The 19,381-nt window shown below is 39.1% G+C and overlaps 1 protein-coding gene across 4 annotated transcripts in view; it reads left to right on the top strand.

Moving 5' to 3' along the window:
• The window catches only part of CPED1 (cadherin like and PC-esterase domain containing 1), a 158,498-nt gene that overhangs the window by 58,239 nt on the left and 80,878 nt on the right, over positions 1 to 19,381 (top strand). For all 4 annotated transcript variants that reach the window (XR_002434485.1, XM_021384823.1, XM_021384822.1 and 1 more), the window contains exons 6-9: positions 1,228 to 1,384; positions 2,851 to 3,019; positions 16,204 to 16,346; positions 18,131 to 18,203. Coding sequence is in view for 3 of the 4 variants with exons in the window: in XM_021384823.1 (XP_021240498.1) it covers positions 1,228 to 1,384; positions 2,851 to 3,019; positions 16,204 to 16,346; positions 18,131 to 18,203 (542 nt within the window). In the remaining variant the exon portion in view is untranslated. The remainder of the gene's footprint in view (positions 1 to 1,227; positions 1,385 to 2,850; positions 3,020 to 16,203; positions 16,347 to 18,130; positions 18,204 to 19,381) is intronic.

Raw genomic sequence — 19,381 nt, 5'->3', positions numbered from 1 at the left:
TGCGAATGTAATCTGAACATGAGGTACTATATTAATAAGTGCCTGCTTTTTATTAGTAAAGCCTTTACCCCTGGTAAATGGTGCATGTAAGGCAAAGGACAAGATTAATTTTAGATCCAGTTGAGGTTGGAAGGCTGAACTGAGCAGATCTGATGAACAGTGGTGAACATAAACAATCAAGATGTCGTTTTGACAGGAACGGCATGAAAAAAAATTAGTCCTTTTCCTTGAATGGCTGCTCACAGCTCATCATCAGAAATACAACTTCATTTATGTTTTTCATTTCACATGTTCTGGAGAGTGTGCACATTAAGAGAGAAGTTATACCAATGTCTTCACAGCATTAGCACGATGCAGTGTGTCATTAAAAAGATAAGTGATGAGGTTTGGGAATAATGTGTGCAGATTGACTTTACCCTGACTATTACTTAGGAATATGAAATATCTAAAAGTGAGGTGTGTTAGTGTTAATGGAAACTACCCCGCATGAAATAACGACATAAGAGCTCTGTGCCTTTTTATAAACACAGTAAGAATAAAAAATACATACCATCCATTGATTGATATCACATCACAATATTTTGATTACTATTAATATTCACATGCCTCAGTAATCTTGAGGGCTCTGGTATGTCAGTCCTGCTCCTATTGCATTCAGTGGGAGAATGAAACCTGCCATAGATTACAGGAACTACAAAACTAGCCCTAGCTGTCAGCCTAGCTGTCAGCCTAGACTACAGCTAGCCCTAGCTGTCAGCCTAGAAACAAAGAGACGTTGTTTCCTGAGCTGCCTGATCACAGGGGCAAAGTCCCTTGGTCCTCAGACAAATACATTTCTCATCCAAATTAGTTGTAGTTAGGGCTGTGTGAGAAACACAAGTTTTGGTCTTCTATATTTAGAAATAAAGAACTTGTATTTAGAAGGAAAAGGAAGGGAATTTTTTTTTTTTTTGTACGCAGCACTCATGAAATCACATACAAAGGGAGAGCAGCAGCTAAGCTCCTGAGCTTGTAGCTGGAAGGAGGTGTCTGGTGGATGCAATGCTTTGTGCTAGCAGTTCCAAAAAAGGATAAGGTCTAAGCATTTGTTATTGTATATTTTCAGATGGTTCTGTTAGCTCCTCTCTACTTACTGTATTTTACACGTTTTTTTCCCTAATGGCAGGAGATGACCAGCATTTTCAGTGGCCTGCTGCCTTTCCTTCTCATCCCCTTTGTACTTTTCAGACCTGCAGCTCTCAATTGCCACTCCAGAGTGCTCCAGTTGGCATGGGCTGTTGAGGGACAGCACTGCAAGCAACATCACCCACAGTGGCAAAAACAACGACAGGACACACATTGCCCATCTGCAGTACTTATGGAGCCAAACCAATGGAGCACAGCTGTAAGCTAATGATACATTACCCCCAGAAATTATACGTGTTTCATAATGCATTTTGCTGGGAGTCAGGGACACAGAATGGAGAGAGACTGGAGATCACAGCAGATGGAGCACTTAGGTTTGTTCTATCTTTTATACTGGCATGTTTGTTTCTGCAACAGCCAGTCTCATACACACTTGCAGTATGAACAACTAAGCCTTTCTGTTGATAGCCTTTAGACTTCTAGATAAATAAATATAGATCCAGAGTCACCATTGAATATTTAGGTCTCATGGTGGCTGAGCTGTTTCCTGTTCCCATCCCTGTCTGATCCCTATTCCAGACACACACAGATAGTCTTTTGCACCGAGGCCTTCCATTAAGTGAAGAACTAAGATATACTTTAGAACTGGCTGTCCAAATGTAGTTTCCTGTATTCAAGACCACACACCTTTTATGGTCAGGGGTCCTATTCTGCAGGGGGAAGAAAAATGTCTGTTAAACATAGATATTATTAGAATATCTTAAATAAACGGCAAATCTGAGGCCTGAAGAGGCCATGTCTTGACAAAGATTACAGAAAAATGAGAGGAGAGTGTGAAATCCCCCTTTTACCACTAGCTACAGTCTTAAAGACACATAATTTGTACACTCATCCTCTCATGGCATTTGCTATCAAGTAGATTGATATTCAGAGATTTTAACGGAGTAAGAACCACACTTGTGAATGTTCCCTAGAATAGTTCAAGTTTCCCTATGCAATGAGATTTCAGAGAACTGATTTTTCCCTGTTTGTTGTTTTTTTTTTTCCTTCTGTTTCTATAGCTGATTCTTTTCGTGCAACCTGTGGGAGTTGTAGTCTACATCCTTTCCAAGACAAAGATAGCTTGCATAATTCTTCTATGAGTAACAGCTTAATTGCTGTTACTGTCTCTCATAATATTTGGAATTGTAGTTCATGTATTTCCTTAGTATAAGCATGCAGTACTGCATGTTCATGGCCTTATATTATGCTGAAGAATGATAATTCTATATATGCTAATATAGTCTTTCCATTCCTTTTTTTTTTTTGAATTCACTACCACTCAGTGTTAAATTTGGTACCCTGACTATGCACTTCTGTAATTTAAGCTGCTTAGGTTTCTTTAATGCTTTTACCTTCGCTCTGAATGTCCTGGCTTAGGAGTGGCTTCTTTTCCAACACTTACAACATGCCCACGATGCATTTACCAATCAGTTCTCTCAACCGTAACTCTCTCCTAACGTAATTACTTTCTATGTATGCAAATTATGATTACAAATACTGAAGGCAACAAAAAAGACTTGATATAAAGCTTGGTTCCATCTTGCTAGTTTTCACCTACTGTGTTACCTAACTTGGGAAAAAACGTAAATTATTTTCTCCATTGCTTTCACTATTCTATAGCTCATTTTCCTGCTGAGATGCAAAAGCACTTTATTAATTCTCTATATTCTTATTACTTCCCAGGAATCAAGTGTCAGCTTCATCAGACCACAAGGATATCCTTAAAGCTCAAGACCTTTCTGTCATCATAAAAGCATATGTGCTAGTCACATCCTTAACACCTTTGAGGGCATTTCTTCATTCAGCTGCTACTGTCTGGCATCCACCCAAGAAGAAGCACTTTTCTGTAAAGGTAAAATGTTTTGTTTCCTAGTTTTTGCACTTTTTCAGGCAAAGTAGAGACAGAAAACTAGGTAATGTTTATCTTCTCTTTTCCTCCTTTATTTGCAATCATGAACTGGCAGTGATGGCTCTTCTCATGTACAGCTTTCATTTCTCAGAAAAAGTGGGGTTTGGTTCATGGAGGAGGGAAGAGCTGGCCTGAGCAGTGGGGGTTATGATGGGCCCTGGGATTTGCTTGCTTCAAAGCCAGTTTTTATTGGTGAAACTTCACAGCAGTTGCACAGTTGGAGTTTTCTCTAAAATGAACCTCAGTATGCTCTAATGCAGTAATATCTTTTGCCTGGATATTGACAGTGTTGTACAAAACAAAAGTAAATATTTAAATTATTTGTTTAGATTTCTTTTTTAGGTGCAGTAAAACAGAATGGGTGAGTGTCAGGGCCCATCCAAATAAGGAGAAGGAAGTATTCTGTGGAGAGAGTGGCTTCTCATGGTCTGTAGGTTTTATGGAGAAGGATGTATCCCACGTGCATTAAATCTGGCCATTTCCAAGTGCCTGGAAAGACCTCTCTCTCTTCACATCTAGTTTCCTTGGCAGTTGTGTGGATTCCAAACGTATTTTTAAATTCCTTTGTTCTTTCAGCAAAGAACTGTCCTTCAACACAGCAGCTCTTTTTGAAGGAACTGCAGTTTTGTGGCTGCTCCTTTTTGAAGGAAAAAGGTCAAAAAGTAGCAGTGATTTCTTCAGGTGACATAGCTCAACTCCTTCAGCAGCTGTCTGAGGATGGGTGCACTTTGCTCATACAACACACTTGAGGCAGGAGCAGGTCTTGTCTTTGAATCAGCATGAGTGTTGTGGCATCACTGCCAGGACTCTCTATGATGCTAATCATTTGGTATGTTCTATAATTTTAGCTCTGTGAAAGTTAAATGCCTACTCTAAGCTCATGATCTAATTCTAGTTATTGAAGAAACAGGCAACTCCAGAATACAAAACATCTCACTCAATTTAGACACTACTTTTGGAATGAGGTAGGTTTCCTTCTAGAAATATCTGTTTCTTTCCATGGGCTATGACTATCATAGGGAACATGCCAAATTCTAGATGGCTAAAATTAGATGAGACAAACCTACTTACCTCTCCTTCCTTCTTCAGAACCCCATTGAAATATATTATTTTACAATTCCTTTATGTAGGTTTAGGAAGACTAGTGGTCACCCACTTTCAACCCTTGGAAGTCAGTTTCATTTTCTGTATTAAAATACCAGAGTGTCCAGTATCTGAAGTAGACAGTACTTTAAAGGCTAATAGTCATTAACAGTTGTGATATGGCTCTGTAAAATAATTCCAACTGAGAGAAGTCCAGTGAAAGGGGTGCCAGTCATCATTTACAGAATACTTTGCAGCTGAAGAAGCAGTAAAAAAGACAGATAGAAGCAGCAGCATGTCTGCAGTAGTTCTAGTCTGGTTACTGCTGCTGTGTTGTTATATCTTCCACAGCTTTAGGAAGACTTGTCAAAATGGCAAGAAATACACAAAAAGTAGACACCACAGAAAGCATATTTATAATGATGAAGAATTTTAAATACAAATCAACAAAACGATGGAAAGCAGGTATATAAGACTTTCTTTCAGCATAAGCAATGCACAATATAAGAAGAGCCTGGGAGTCAGGGAGACATTGAGAATTCACTCAGCAGCAAGAAGCTCTACTGGGAAAATCATAGAGGGGCTACTGTACTTGGTGCAGAGGCATCAGGCAGGAGTCATTAGAAAAGATGGCATAGATCGGGAAAGAATATATGGGAAAAGCTTTGAATTCAATTGTGGATAACCTGTGAAATGAGATTACATCAGGTTTCTGGTAAACTCTGTGGAGCCATCACTTGTTGCCAGTGAGATACACAGTGCCAGCACCATGATCTCCTCTCCCAAACTTTACGGTGGAGCTCTGTGTGTTTGTCCCGCCAAGTAACCTGGTTCAGAATGGTTCTATAAGCATTATGTTTTTGACAGCTCTAGTCTGTAGGAAGGGAAATTGTTGCATTGTGAAGATTTAGCATGTCAATAGTTGATAAAAACAGAAAGGATGTCTGAGATCTATTCTTCCACTGATTGACAGAATACCCATTGATGTCACTGGGAACTGACTGTGACTATAGGGAAAGTCACAGTCTGGAAAATAATTGTTACTGTTTGATGTGTTTTTTCCCCAAGAGTAGCTGACTGAATTCATCTTTTAGAATGAAAAGAATAGTTTTAATCTGCTGTATTGTATCATAGGCATACTGCTTTCAATAACGTTGCACAATAATTTGGAGATCTGCACAGTGCGTTAAGCCTTTGTTTAGCAAAGTTTCTTGTACCAGTGTAATTAAGCCATTATTGATAAGAAATAGATTCACAACTTTGGTTGAATTCCAACTTTACTACCATAAACTAATGCAAAGTTACAACTTTACTACTACAAACTCAGTATTTTGAGTTTAAAATTTGATCTTCTGTGCAAAACAACCCTCTACGGTTGCTAGAACTAACCGGAATGTGATATATGTGAAGGACATATTTTTCAAGGCTGGAGATGTGGTACCAAATGACACCAAATGATTTAGAGAAACTGCGTAAAGACAAAACATAAGTTTAAATTAGTTTAAATAATACTGTATTCTCCACTGTTACTAGACTGTTGTAAATAATTTTTATGACTCAGATTTGCTTATCCTAATCAGAGTGATAAGTCTTCATAATGACTTTTGAGCAAGCATTGGCCAAATGGCAGTTCAGGAAGAGTTCAAGTTCATTTTATTCACCAGCTGCCGGGGCTTTTTTTGGATTATGCAGATTTTAGTGTCTCAGTTCAGAAATGAAAAAAGCTAAATCCTGAATTGGCATGAAGATTTTCTGTGTGCTCAAGGGGTGACAAAAGTACAACTCTAGGTTTGGGCTCTGTTTGGGAAGATGCAGGAAATGCAGTGAAGAGAATGGCTTTCTGCCACACAAATGTTATGAGACTCACATAATAGCCTTATTTCCATCAGGAAATTTGGAAACTCTTTATTTAGACCATCTGTGCTTTGAAAAAACCATAACAAAATGGAAGTTTTCTATTTTGCATATGGTACCAATTAAGGGAGGGATCTCTGTGTGCAGTAATTGCCTTCATATTAATCAAATATGTGTGTGTATTAAACAAAAAGCTGACCTATGAATAATTTTCTGTTTTATAGAAGTTGGTCTGTAAGACATTCATTTATGATTAATTATCTCAAAGTTTAACAAACTATAAAGTATTTCCTTTGCTCAGCCATTAGTCTTTCCCAGTTGGGTCCCAGTTCATAACAAAGGATGCACTTTTGTAGAATTCAGTCGTGCCACATTGTGTATCACCTGGTAAAATTCTTCTGTGTTGTGGGCTGCCTCAAACGGCCCCTTCTCTGTCTCATTGTCCATTTTATCATCAAAAACATATGTCAGTTTCCTCCTGGTCTTGAATTTGTTGACTGATGTATGAGCATAGCCCTAGATAACCTTAGTTGAAACTGTGCTTTTAAGTGATTTTCAAATTACACAGTGAAGTAAAGATACTAAAGTGAAGCTGTTTCACAGAACCATAGAATAACAGAATGGCTTGGGTTGGAAGTAACTTTAAAGAGCATCTAGTTCCAACCCCCCTGCCATGGGCACGGTTGCCAACCAGATCTTGCTGTGCTGTAAGCCACCATAACTTTCACTGAAATTCTATTTCTTGTATATTAGGGATTGGAAAAATTGAGTAAAGAAAAACACTCATCATACTTAACATGTATGCAACTAAAACTGGACCCTCAACTGTCCAAGAAATATGTGTTCTAATATGACACAGAGCAAGTTTAGAGCAGAATGCTGAAAATTAGGTTACAGTATTGCCCTCAAGTGGCCAATTTTGATACTACTTCATGTAATCACATATTTTATATGAAATAGAATGCAAACATTCATGCAGATAAAAATCAAAATGGTTAGAAATAGCAGAAAGTTTCAAGGTTTTTTCCCTTTGTATTATTTTAGAATTACCTATTCTTGCCCTGCCACTAAGCAAGTGCAAATGCAAAAGGAAATTATCATCAACTCCTTAATTAGACTGCAGGCTTATTTGGGAATAAAATTAAATTTGTGCATTAGGTGTTGTAGGAGTTTAGCACATACATTTCACTGTTCTTTCAAGTAGCCTGAGCATAACATAAAGGTTCTGATTTCTCTCCTCAAATCATTTAGAACCCTATCATTTCTCTCTTCACTGATATAAGAACAAAAGTCTGTTTGGACTGGAGAAGATTAAAGATATGACATTCCTTTTCTGGCATAAAATGTACTTGTACCTAGGCAGACTCTACCCATTTCTGGTAGCCTGCAAGTTAAGACACACTAAAGTGGAAGTGGAATATGTTCATGTTTAATAACCTCCAGTGGACTTCTGTGCTATGCAGTTCTCTACCCTCTTCATTTCTGCGTCAGGCATTTCAGTCTGTCAGGCATTGTACAAACAGAGTCAAAATTCTTCCTGGAGTTCTTTTCTACTCTTTTCGACTTGAACATCACAGTTTCTCTACTAAGAGCTCTAGACTGATTATTCTTTGTAACAAGTAGATATGTCATAAATAAGTCTTTAAACTCTCATCCATGCCCTTAGCTCTCTTTTTCTTCTAGTCCACATATCCTCTCTGGCTCTTCAGTCCAAGCAACAATATAAACATGCCTCTGCATTTTTCCCAGACCTGTCTCTTTTATCCTCCTTCCTTTTTTCACTTGCCTTTCAGCATCTCTTAATCACCTCATTTGCTTCTCACAACAAACTGGGAAATGTCATTAATAAATCATTTTTACTTTTCCCCTAAGAAATTGATGCTGTGTTGGGAAACCATTCTTAGTCCAGTCCCATTCAAAGGACCTAATTTAGTTGCTGCTGAAGCTAGTGAACAGCTTTTCATTGACACCGATAGTCTTTGGACTTAATCATAAGATCAAGGATCTTTAAAGTTTTCTCAGATGATCTTTTCTCATTTTTTTTCACTGGCAAAGATTTAAAATAAGACATTCTGGAGCAAGCACTGGAATTAATGGAGGTTGTCCACTTAAACTTGATAAACAAAGAAAGACAAGAGGATTATTATGTCCAAAGCTATTAGATGACCTTTCTTGACAATAACTTATGTAAAGAACAGAAAATATTCATAAATGGGAAATGTTCTCATAATACAGCTGAATAACATCCTGACTTCCCCCTCATCAAGTGCCATGTAAGACGTACAGAGAAATGCCACAACATAGCAATAAATCAGGGATTAAATAAACAGAGCTACCTAATGCTAACAGTATCAGCTCATGATAAATGACTGCACTGTTTTCTCTGTGAAGTATTCTAGAACTATCGCTTCTGATTATAGGTACATTTTTCTCTGATTTCCTGTATTGCAATCTTTTCTATATGTTGCAGTGCAGTCAGTGGTGAGGTTTGCCTGTGCTAGCAGGCAATACAAGAAATAGTTTCACAGCAAAATATTGCTTTTTTTTTTCTGGCCTCCCAGGTGGAACCATCTATATTCTTGCAGACACTTAAGATATCTAGATACATCCATACATATAGTCAAAGGGAATCACAGAATCAGAATCATAGAATGGCCTGGGTCGAAAAGGACCTCAAAGATCATCTAGTTTCAACCCCCCTGCTGATTGCAGGGTCGCCAACCACTAGACCAGGTTGCTCAGAGCCACATCCAGCCTGGCCTTGAACACCTCCAGGGACGGGGCATCCACAACCTCCTTGGGCTCCTCCGGAACATTGCTTGTGTCTAAAAGAGGATTTCTGTATCTGTGAACAACTACTTACATCCCAAAGTATTTCGGCTTGGTGAAGGAATATCACTAAATATGGATCCATTAAGGATAATGAATGTAGAAAGTGAACTGAAAGTACACAACTTACATTGAAAAAGTTAGAAGAGACTGATTGAAGTAACTCAAGTGAAAACATCCTTGGCTATTTTCAAAGACAGGTGATTGTATTAAGTCTTTTGAGAACCTGTAAAACCAACTGATCAGGAAGACTGCAGCAGCTCTGATGCACATTAGAGAAATTTGGAAAGAACACTCTTCAATATTTCAAAAAGAGACATTTTTTTGGAAATGAAAGGTCATGTTTTACTTCCAAAGAAGTAAACCTTACTCTCAGATATGATACTGATAACTTTACCTTTCATCTAGTTTTGAAGACTGCAACCAAGGATCATTAAGGTCATTTTAAAAAGTATTCATGCAAAATCCTATAGAATACGATGCCTCAGATCTCAAAGTCTAAACCTCAAAATTGCTCTGAGTTACTCGATAGCTCCAATGGCCTTTCATCTTCTATATGCCTTCCTCTTGTGTAGGTTCAGAGCTCAGCTACAGCTCCAAAGATGAGATGCTGTTTCAGGAAAAACTGATGAGCTTGCATTGTTCTAACAAAATCAGGATAGAATTGGTTAACTGATTATATGTAATTAACTGGCAGTTGGTATTAACATACTCAATATCACTAATACACCAGATAAACCATGATACTAGACACTTCAATAATGTTAATAATGTTAATAATGTTCTAAACATCCTCCTATAAATAAGGCCCTGAAGTTCTAATCCCACTCACCCAACTGCTCACCCACTCCTATACACTCCTGTCTCACAGGCAGCAGGGTTACAAACACAGCCCCAAGCTCCTTGAGTGCGGGTTCTCTGCATGTTCTCAGCATGCAACTCTGACTGGAGAAGTGGGAGCATCAGATCTGCGTGTACCCACTTCATGTGCACCCACTTCATGTGCACCCACATAGGACCCATGCCAATGCTGACAGCCCACTAAGCCCTATGGTCCAGGAAAAGCTGTGGTGCTGGTGGGCTGACTTCTGGCTGCTCCTGGCCATTTTTGCCTGCTGCTGTTTCTGCTCCAAATCCTCTTTCCCCCTAGCTCACCCCACTGCAAATTTTCATGCTTTTTAAATATTATTTTTCAAGCTGTCTCCTTCCTTGTAATTTCCTGGTTGATGTCTAATCTTGATGTTGGTTTATCATCATCAATTTAGGGCAAAAACCCTCCCAAATCCTTTTTATATTCCAGTCACACAGGTTTTGTTTTCCGTAAGATTTTTGTCAAGGGTGGACTGCATGAGCTCTCCCAGGATTTATCTCCTTCCTGTCTTCAGTGTCTCGTTTAGATTCCTCGCTGGAGGAACAGAGCAGTTTCAGATTGCAATTAATGTCACCATTTTGAAATATCTACCCCAGGATGACATAAATCACGCTCTTGAAATGTCTATGTTGTGCAATGAAGTAAAAAAAGAACCTAAACCTAAACCACGCAATCTTGTAGGGTGGCATTCCTCTGCATATTTTGACACGTAAGTGAATTGTCTGCATGTGAGCTATGTCTCTGAACTCCTGTTATAATTAACAGAAAGCTAAGTCAGTGATGGTAGGTATTATAAGTTTGCCTTTATTGCCATTCCTAAGGTTAGTTAAGGAAAACCTTCCTTTTTTGACTTGTCATGTGGCAAAGCTGTGCTAGGACGGAGCTAGCAGGCAATCCCAGAAGGATTGCTGCAGTTTGTTTTCATTACAGTAAAATTCCTTTACATCTTCTGTGGAGTGTTGGAGTCTGACACCCAGTGCATGCAGTGTACGTGCCATGTCTGCTCCTCAGTGTGCTCTGAATAGGCTTCTTAAAATAAAGGAGTGGAGGTGGGAGAAACTGGGACATAGCTGTCTGATTTAATTTATACCTTTCTGAAACAAATCCTCAGCTAACTATTCAGCTGGCTGCCCCAGGCTGCCCCAGAACCCCTCTTAAGAAATTCATTTGCAGAGAACATGCCAGAGGAAAATCTTCTAAAGGGAATTACGAAGCCACCATAGCATGCAGCCCTGTGAATGGCACACTCCTCCACGCTCCGTTAGTGTCCATGAGTCTGTTCATGATGCTTCTCAATTACACTGTATTTTTTTTTTCAGTCTTTCAGACCATTTACTGGTGCTTCCATGTATTTTTGAAGAACCAAAGGAATCCACGTCACTGAAATCATAAGGCTTATTTTAATGACTTCAGACTTTTAAAAATTAAAATTCAAAGTGGGTAGAGAAAAAGCATTTTAAATTTAATAGTTACCCATATTTTTTTTTCCAGTGCCTTATCCTAAAGCAAAAATAGTTACCAGTGAGCTAAAGGTCAATGAGTTAAAACTCAATTACGTTTCTAGTTCAGTCTGCCTTTGGAGAAAATGTGTTCTTGATCCCTGTACTTTAACTAGATTTACACATTCTCTGAAAGGTATTACATAAATATGTGGAATATACCCCTGACTGTATGCATCCAACATGTGGATGAACATTTCCAAGCTCCTGAGAACTCTTCCAATTCTGTACACAATGCTGCCATTGTACCATGTGTACATTAAGTTTTACAGCCTACTAAAATTTAATCCCTATTCCTCTGCTCAAAAATCTGCCAGCCAGAGGTCAGCTTTCTCACAGACTAAATTCCTGTGATTGTCACCAGTTTTTTCCATTCTGTCCTCTTTTGCTATTCTGTGCTGCTTTTAATCAGCCTCAGTCAATAACGAGGTTGAACTCTGCTGGGCAGGTGGTCTGTTTCCTCTGAAGGTGGGAGAACATGCCTCAGGAGTTATCATCTGTAGTAACCTGCAGCTTAGTGACTTTAGCATTCTGCAGTTGAACAGAACTAAGTGTTGGAAACACTTAGAGAAACTCAAAGTTGCTGAAGGCATTCGTATTTCTTATCCCCAGTCCATATATTCTACGTTTTCCCTATTAGGTGCTGAGAACCCTGTAGAATCCATAAGAGTCAAATGTAACCTGAACTGGTTTGAGCAGGATTTTTTCATGAACTGGAATTGAACCTGAAGCATTTTTCTGTTGTCTTTGTTGCTCCTGAACCAAGCTGTCTAAATATTTATTTTCAGTCCTTGGCTTAGAATAAACATTGTCCTAAAACCTGATATCCTATAATGAGGACCCATTGAGCACAGTTTTTTTTCTAATCTGCCGAAGGAGGGCTGTAACTAAAATGCAGTTCCTTGGAGAAGCCAGTTTTATTTCAACATCTGTTGTGTTGGAAACAGTTTCCTGCTTTAGCCAACAGCATGCTGTGAGTGCAAACAGGGCAAATCAGCCTGCCTTTCAGCAGTTCTGGCTAGAAATATAAACACTGCATATCCTTTGTGTTGAGATGCTTAGGAACCAATTGGTGGAGATGAGCAAATGGCCTAATGGGCTTTTACTGTCCCTCTTGCTATTCCTTCTAATAATCGCCCTCCATCTCTCCTTACAAAATTCTGTAACTCCTTATGTCCCCTATGCAGCAAACCAAGACAGCTTCTCACTTAGCCCCTCAAAACCCACTGCAGACATAGGAAACTAGAGAATAGGTAAAAGCTAGTTAGCAGGAATGTGAATGATGTACAGGATCTGGCAGAGATGCTGGAGATAGCTGTCAAAGTTAGCTGAAGAACCACCTTGTACTCTTATGCCGGTGAGGTGAATCTTCAGTCTTAGTTTCTTATTTCACATGAACTGATTACTAAATTGCTGTTGGACTTCTCCACAAGTGAACTGGGACAATTTCAATCAGAGATGAATCTGAATCAGAACTGATACTTCATGTTCTGAATCTTTATGCTACTGTATGGGAGAAACAAAGCTGAGTGATCTTAGACTTCAGGAAGCAAGTACTCTTGGATGCATTGAAGTGTAGCTCAATCTGAGGATTTGCATAATCTTTCTACATTGCATTTCTGGGCTCTTTTGCCCTAGAGATTCATGGAACTGCAGTACGCATGGAAATTCTACGGCATAAAAATACTGTGTAATGTAATTCAAGATTGCAACATGATGCAAATATCCAAATGGCAGAGCTGAGGTTGTATGTGCAACCTTTATTTATAATTTCCTGGCAGTCAGAAGTTTAATTTTGTAATTTTAGTAATATATATTGTTGATATTTTTTTCCTACTGGCATTTCAAACAGCTTTCTCAGAAGCAGAACAAAGAGTCCCAAGCACTGCAAAACGTCCACCCAGATCTCTTCACGGGGGAAATTTCTTTTAGTTGGCAACACCTGCGAGCTTGTTAGAATAAAACCAGATGTGATAAGAACAGGTAGGCAGCCAGACTAACTTCCTACCTTCCAGTTATTTACCAGCACAACAGGATTGAGCCACTGGCACTGAAGAGAACAAAGAGGAAAGGAGGGCCAGTATTAGCTTCATACTTGAGTGTTTGTCATACTTGGCTGTAGGCAATGATACAGTGTTTTTTAAAAAGGAAAGTGGAAAATGCTTATTACATTTAATTGCAATATGCTGGCTGAAGAAACTGTAAGTTAATCTTTCATGCCACCACAAATGAGTGTGCTTGGCAGTATTTCTGCTCACAAGGGGAGGCTACAACACTGTCTAGAAAATTCTGTGGAAAAGAGTGCATAGAATTACGTTGTAAGGAGATCTGGTGTTAGCACAGTGAATTCATCATAACGCGTCACCAGTAATTAGTGGTGTACCCAGGGGACAATGCTAGGTCTAGTCTGTTCCACATCTTTGTTAATGGTCTGGAGGATGGGATAGGATGGGATGTATCACATTTGCAGGTGATACAAAAGTGGGAGGAATGGCTGGTTTGCCAGAGGGTCATGCTGCCATCCAGAGGGACCTTGACAGGCTGAAGAAATCAGCTAATAGGAAGCTCATGCAGTTCAACAAAGAGAAATGTAAAGTCCTGCACCTGGGGATGAACAGCCTCACACAGCAGTGTGGGTTGGGGTTTCCCTAGCTGGAAAGCAGCTTGGCAGAAAAGAACCTGGGGGTCCTGGTGCACACCAAGATGATCATGAGTTAGCAAGTGCGCTTGCTACAAAAAAAGCCTAGGAGTATCCTGGGTTGTATTAGAAGTAGCATTGCTAGCAAGATGAAAGAAGAGGTCCTTCTCCTCTGCTCAGCACTGCTGAGGCACAGCTGGAGTGCTGTATCCAGTTCTGGACCCCCAGTACAAGAGACACATGGACATATTGGAAAGAGTCCAATGTAGAGCTGTCAAGACAATGAAAAGACTGCAGCATCTCTCCTGAGAGAAGAGGCTAGGAGATCTGGGACTGTTCAGCCTGGAGAAGAGGAGGCTCGAGGGGGATTTCATCAATGCCTATGAACACCTGCGGAGATGGTGCAAAGAAAACAAAGCCAGGCTCTTCTCAGTGGTGCCCAGTGCCAGGACAAGAGGCAGGGAGCACAAACTGCTCACAGGAGGTTCAATCTAATTATCAGGAAGCACTTCTGTGCTGTGTAGGTGATGGAGCACTGGCACAGGTTACTGAGAGAGACAGACTGTGGAATTCCCTCCATAGAGATCTTCAAAAACCACCTGGATGTAGTCCTGGACGCTTGCTCTGGGTGTCCATGCTTGAGTTGGACCAGATAGCTCCAGTGGTGCCTTCTAACCTCAGTCATCCTGTAGTTCTCTGATTCTGTGATCATGTAGATCCAAAGTATCATGTTACAGACTTCTAATTAAGGCCATCTTTGTCAATCCATCTGCAGTAGATGCCAGCCACATGAGTTTCCAGTGAGGTTGTCTACAGAAGCCAGTGGGACATGTATGAGTGGGTGAGAACAGAAAACACATAATGGCATTTCTAAGTCAATTTTGTAGACAAATTCCTGGAAACATTCAGAATTTTTTTTTCTGAGTATTTGTAGAAAACGTGTTCCATGTGTAATTATGTGCTTTATATCTGAAAACAGTACTTCTATACTATGTAAACATATCTATTTCTATAGTATGTAAACATATCTATTTTGTACTAAGTACTATTAAATTATCTAACATTTTGACATAGTTCAAAATCTACTTGAAAACATGGTTCAAAGGCAGACCCTTTCTTAGCACCAAGATCTCTGATACAACAAAACCTGCCTGTGTTCCATTCTTCACTGGTATATTGTGTCGCTCTAGTTCTCTTTCCCTAGATTTCTACATGAAGTGAGGAGGAGGGTGAATTTGCATTAGTGATGAAAGCAGTTGAGATAACAGTGTGTCATGGTTTTGTGATTTTCGGTTATTGGTATTCCACATCATAACATCATGTAGTGGATATACCTGGTTCTCAGAAGTGAAGGACTACTACAGTCCCCACGGTACTTTTCTCCTCTGTTACCATTTTCCAGCCGGAGGGAAAAGATAAAAGCTCGCAGTATAAAAACTTGCAGATCACGAGACCTCGTCCCTTTTTCTGCCGTCTCTCATCTTGGCAGCACCTCGCTCTCCAGCCGTCTTGTCGTCGGTAGTAGAGTAAGGCCTACCTTGATTCTGGGACATTCTCTCTCTCTGCATTGGATTTATCAGCTTAAATTGTAATTATATTGTATTATAGTGTGTTATTTTGCATTCCGATATTTTATTTAGTAAATTAGTTTGTTTCTCCTCAGATTGTTGCCGCTGTTCTTTGCTCTCAGGGCCATCTCCCTACCCTTTTCCCCTTTCCCCTTTTCCCGGGACGTGGGCCCGTGGGTCCCCCGTCCCCTTCGTCACGGAATCGGGCCTAACGCCCGTAAACCGTTGACACAGTGTTATGCAGGTCAGTGAATATACCTCTGGGAGGATTCATGTGGCTAAAATCCTCAGCATCTGCAAGAGTCCAGTCGAAGTATAGCCTGTGATGGCTGCGATGGCTGGTTCTGTTTAGAATTTGTTAATCTGGGGTAAAAATTCACAGTCAAGGTCAAGTGGGATAGCCCTTGGCATAGTATGTTAGCAATAGAAAAAGCTTTTACTACAACTGTGCTATTACCTACTGCAGAAGCAATAAGTGTTATGATTTCTTTTGCCTGAAACCAATTGATAGCAAAGGGTTTTATGAAAGTAAGCTTGTACTGTGAGCAACAATTTTTAAATGCATTGCATCAGTCTGTTTCTGATATTTGTAAATAAAAGCTCCTTCTCTGTTATTGTGCTGTGTGGTGCTTTTCATGTCATTCTTTATTATGAAAATGAATAACAACTGAAATTGACATTCTAATGCAATTTTGACTTCTACCAGCCTTTTAATTTATGACCTTAAGCACTGCTTTAGTTAAGCACTGGTAAACGTTCACAAATATACGTAATCTTTTTCACAGCTGCAAAGGTTTTTTGAGATGTTCTTCAAAAGCAGTTCTCCCCAGCAAGCTTTTAACAACATGAAAGAAGCTATAAGCAAACTTCTACTTATAACTGAGGTCCTCAGTGAATCATCTGTCTCAGGACCAGGCTCTTTCAATCAGTAAGTAACTTGCAGTGTTGATTGCAATGTTGTTAAAATAGCTCTTTAGAACAGAATAAAAATTGTAGAGGACACATGACTCCTGAAATAACAAAATCCCCTCTATTTCATAATTTCTGACAGAATAAAGTGAAGACAAGCTGTATCTAGGGGAAAAAAAAAAAAAAAACAAAAACAAAAAAAACCTTCTATATCCACAGTGTTTCTGGTTTGTGAAGAGGTTGTGATAAATACCAAGGACAAGATGCTGTGTCCTGATAAAGTGTTTCATGCAGCACAAATGAGCAGAGATTGCTCACAATTGGGCTAGTCATCATCTGTATAATGCTGTATTTCCCGTAAGTGAGCACTCTGACATGTGTCAAATGTTTAAAGTTAGTTAGAGTAGCACTGGCTGTTCTGAATTGACTGAGGCAGAGAACATGAACAACAAACACTGCAGAATGCTTTATGAAATGCATGTTATGAAATGTACCCAAGCAGCAGCATTCATTTTTATGTGAGTGTTAAATCATTGCAATCACTTCTACTACATTGTTATAGTTCTTACGCATATATCAACATTTCTTACTTAATAAGTGTAGTAATTAATATTTTTTCCATATTTTATGTAATATCTGTAACTTTTATTATGTTTGTATGCTTTATAAATATTCAGGTTGCTCCAAAAGTAATGCCTCCTATTTATTTCTACTGAAACTACAACAGCTACAAAGAGCACAATAATAATATTTAACAGAGCACATTCTCAGCTAAAAAAACACTATTTTTCAACATGGTCACGTCCATTAGCTGTGCATTTTCACCAGTGATGAACAAGAGCCTGCATGCTGTGCTCGAAAAATCTGCACCAGCAGAGGTGACCCATTGTCTCGGTCACCACTGCTGAAACACACCACCCACCACCTCACTGTGCTCACATCCACTGCTTGATCTTTACAAACATTCAACGTGCATCAGTGAATGTTAATGGGTGCCATTTTTTCTGCACAGAGGAATTCAATGACACACCTTTGCTTCATCCGCACTTCCATGTCAGACACCGTTTTGTCAGACTGCCCCTCTGCTGCCATCTGTTGCATGGCAACAAAACATAATGGAATACTTGTGGGAAGGTTCAACCTCTACTGGCATACCTCCAACATCCTCCTCTGATGTCATGGCCCAACATAACGAAATGGGAGGCACTGCTTTCAGAGCAGCCCTCATATATTTGAGAACCTAGGTGTTTCAGTAGCAGTAATACAACGCTCATTATTTTTTGGGAATAACACATTGTAAGGGAAGTGGAAAGAGAGAAGGGAAAGAATATGAAATGGATAAAGCTATTTTAACAGTGGTCCAAACTGAATATTTGTTTACCTATGGTATAGGTATCCCTTATGTGTGTAGCCCAAAATTTTCTTGAGTTCCTGTCCCATGCCTTAAAACATCCCCCCAGGTGCAGCTAGGTTCAGTGAGCCCAGAGAGTTTCACCTGATAGACATCTGTTGCCCTCCAAATGTCTCCAAAGCTTTTGTGGGAAATCATTCTCACTGTAAGGCATTTTGTCCTCCAGTGTAGTTCCCCTCCCTTACTAGTTTAAAAGTCAGCCACACAGATATCCTTTAGTATATCATTCTTTTCTTCAGAATGTGACTCTATCTGTGGTTAGGGTTGTGGACTCTTCTTAGAAATTTTTAGTCTATACTGTATGCTTTTTCTGGACAAATGTATTTATGTTCTGTCATTTTACAACAGCATCTATCCTCACTGAATCTGATTTCTGTTGTATTCTATTTCAGGTGCAGCCAATGTTTTCAAATGCTAACCTTTGACATTGGGTTCAGTACCTCCATACACCCCGTAGTTCTTGAGGTGAGCAAATGACGCTGAAATGTTTTTTCTCTCCTGGAGTGCCCTAGAGATTGCAAACTTGTTGAAGACAAGCAGAGGGGTTTTACTTGTCCCACAAAAATTACAGCAAACAGAACACAGCAGAAAAACCTCTGTGATACTTGCTCTCAAATCTCTGAGAAATGTCCAAATGTCCAATAATATTTTTGCCTAAAAGCAGCTGTGGGAGAAAGCAATTGGTGAGGAACAGATTTCCTGTGATGAAGTTCACCACACCATTTGAGTGTATAAACTTTACAGTTTTAGCATTACAGCACTGTTATCACAAATGAATATCAGCTACACAAAATGCATACAAAGCATTACATGCAAGGAAAGTTACATATTAACTGCACCAGAAAGAAAAACACAAAGGGAGAAAGTTAGAAGCCATTAATGACTTTTAATACAGGTTAATGTTCTCCGTGAACTGTACCATAATTCTTCAGTTCATTTCTGCTATGAACCTCCGCTGTGCTGCCTTCTTCCACTGTGTTGCCCTCTTTCTGGGCAGTCCTCAAGGCCCTCAAAACCTGAAAAAGATGACTATTAGCATAAACTCCCTCTGACAGTTTTGTGCCATTCCTGTCTAGTAACAGCCCAGCCAGAACAAAAAATTTACTGCTTTACAGCTTTTTTTTTTTCCCCACTACATTTGTACATATATACAATTATGTATATAACTGGACATATAAAATCTTTCTCCATGTATATGATATACAAACAGCAAAACAAATAGTTGTAAATATATTCTGTGAAATTATAGGAGACAATTTTTTACAATTTTTAAAATTCCTCTCCTGTCATAATCTCTTCAGTTTTCTAGTAACAGTAATGCAAAGATAAGACCCTTTAAACCAGGCTGTAAATAAATTCTACCAGGAGTGCTTAAAATCATAAACATAAAGCATAATGTTTACCAGCTTGTATAGTAGCCTCAACCATTTGTCATAATCCATAAATGTACAATAAATCACGACTGTTGAATAGTTTCCTATGAAATAATAAGCAATTACTCCAAAAATTAACAGTTCGTACTTTATTAGCATAAATTGCATCAATTGAAATTTTATTTTGAATTGTATTCCCTAGAAACTGAAGTATGCACATACCCCATACAGCTTCGTTACATTTGTGTTTATACTAAAATAGTAATTTAT

Source organism: Numida meleagris, chromosome 1 (assembly GCF_002078875.1).
Source record: "Numida meleagris isolate 19003 breed g44 Domestic line chromosome 1, NumMel1.0, whole genome shotgun sequence".
Taxonomy (NCBI): Eukaryota; Metazoa; Chordata; class Aves; order Galliformes; family Numididae; genus Numida; species Numida meleagris.
This window is presented reverse-complemented; position numbering and strand designations above follow the sequence as displayed.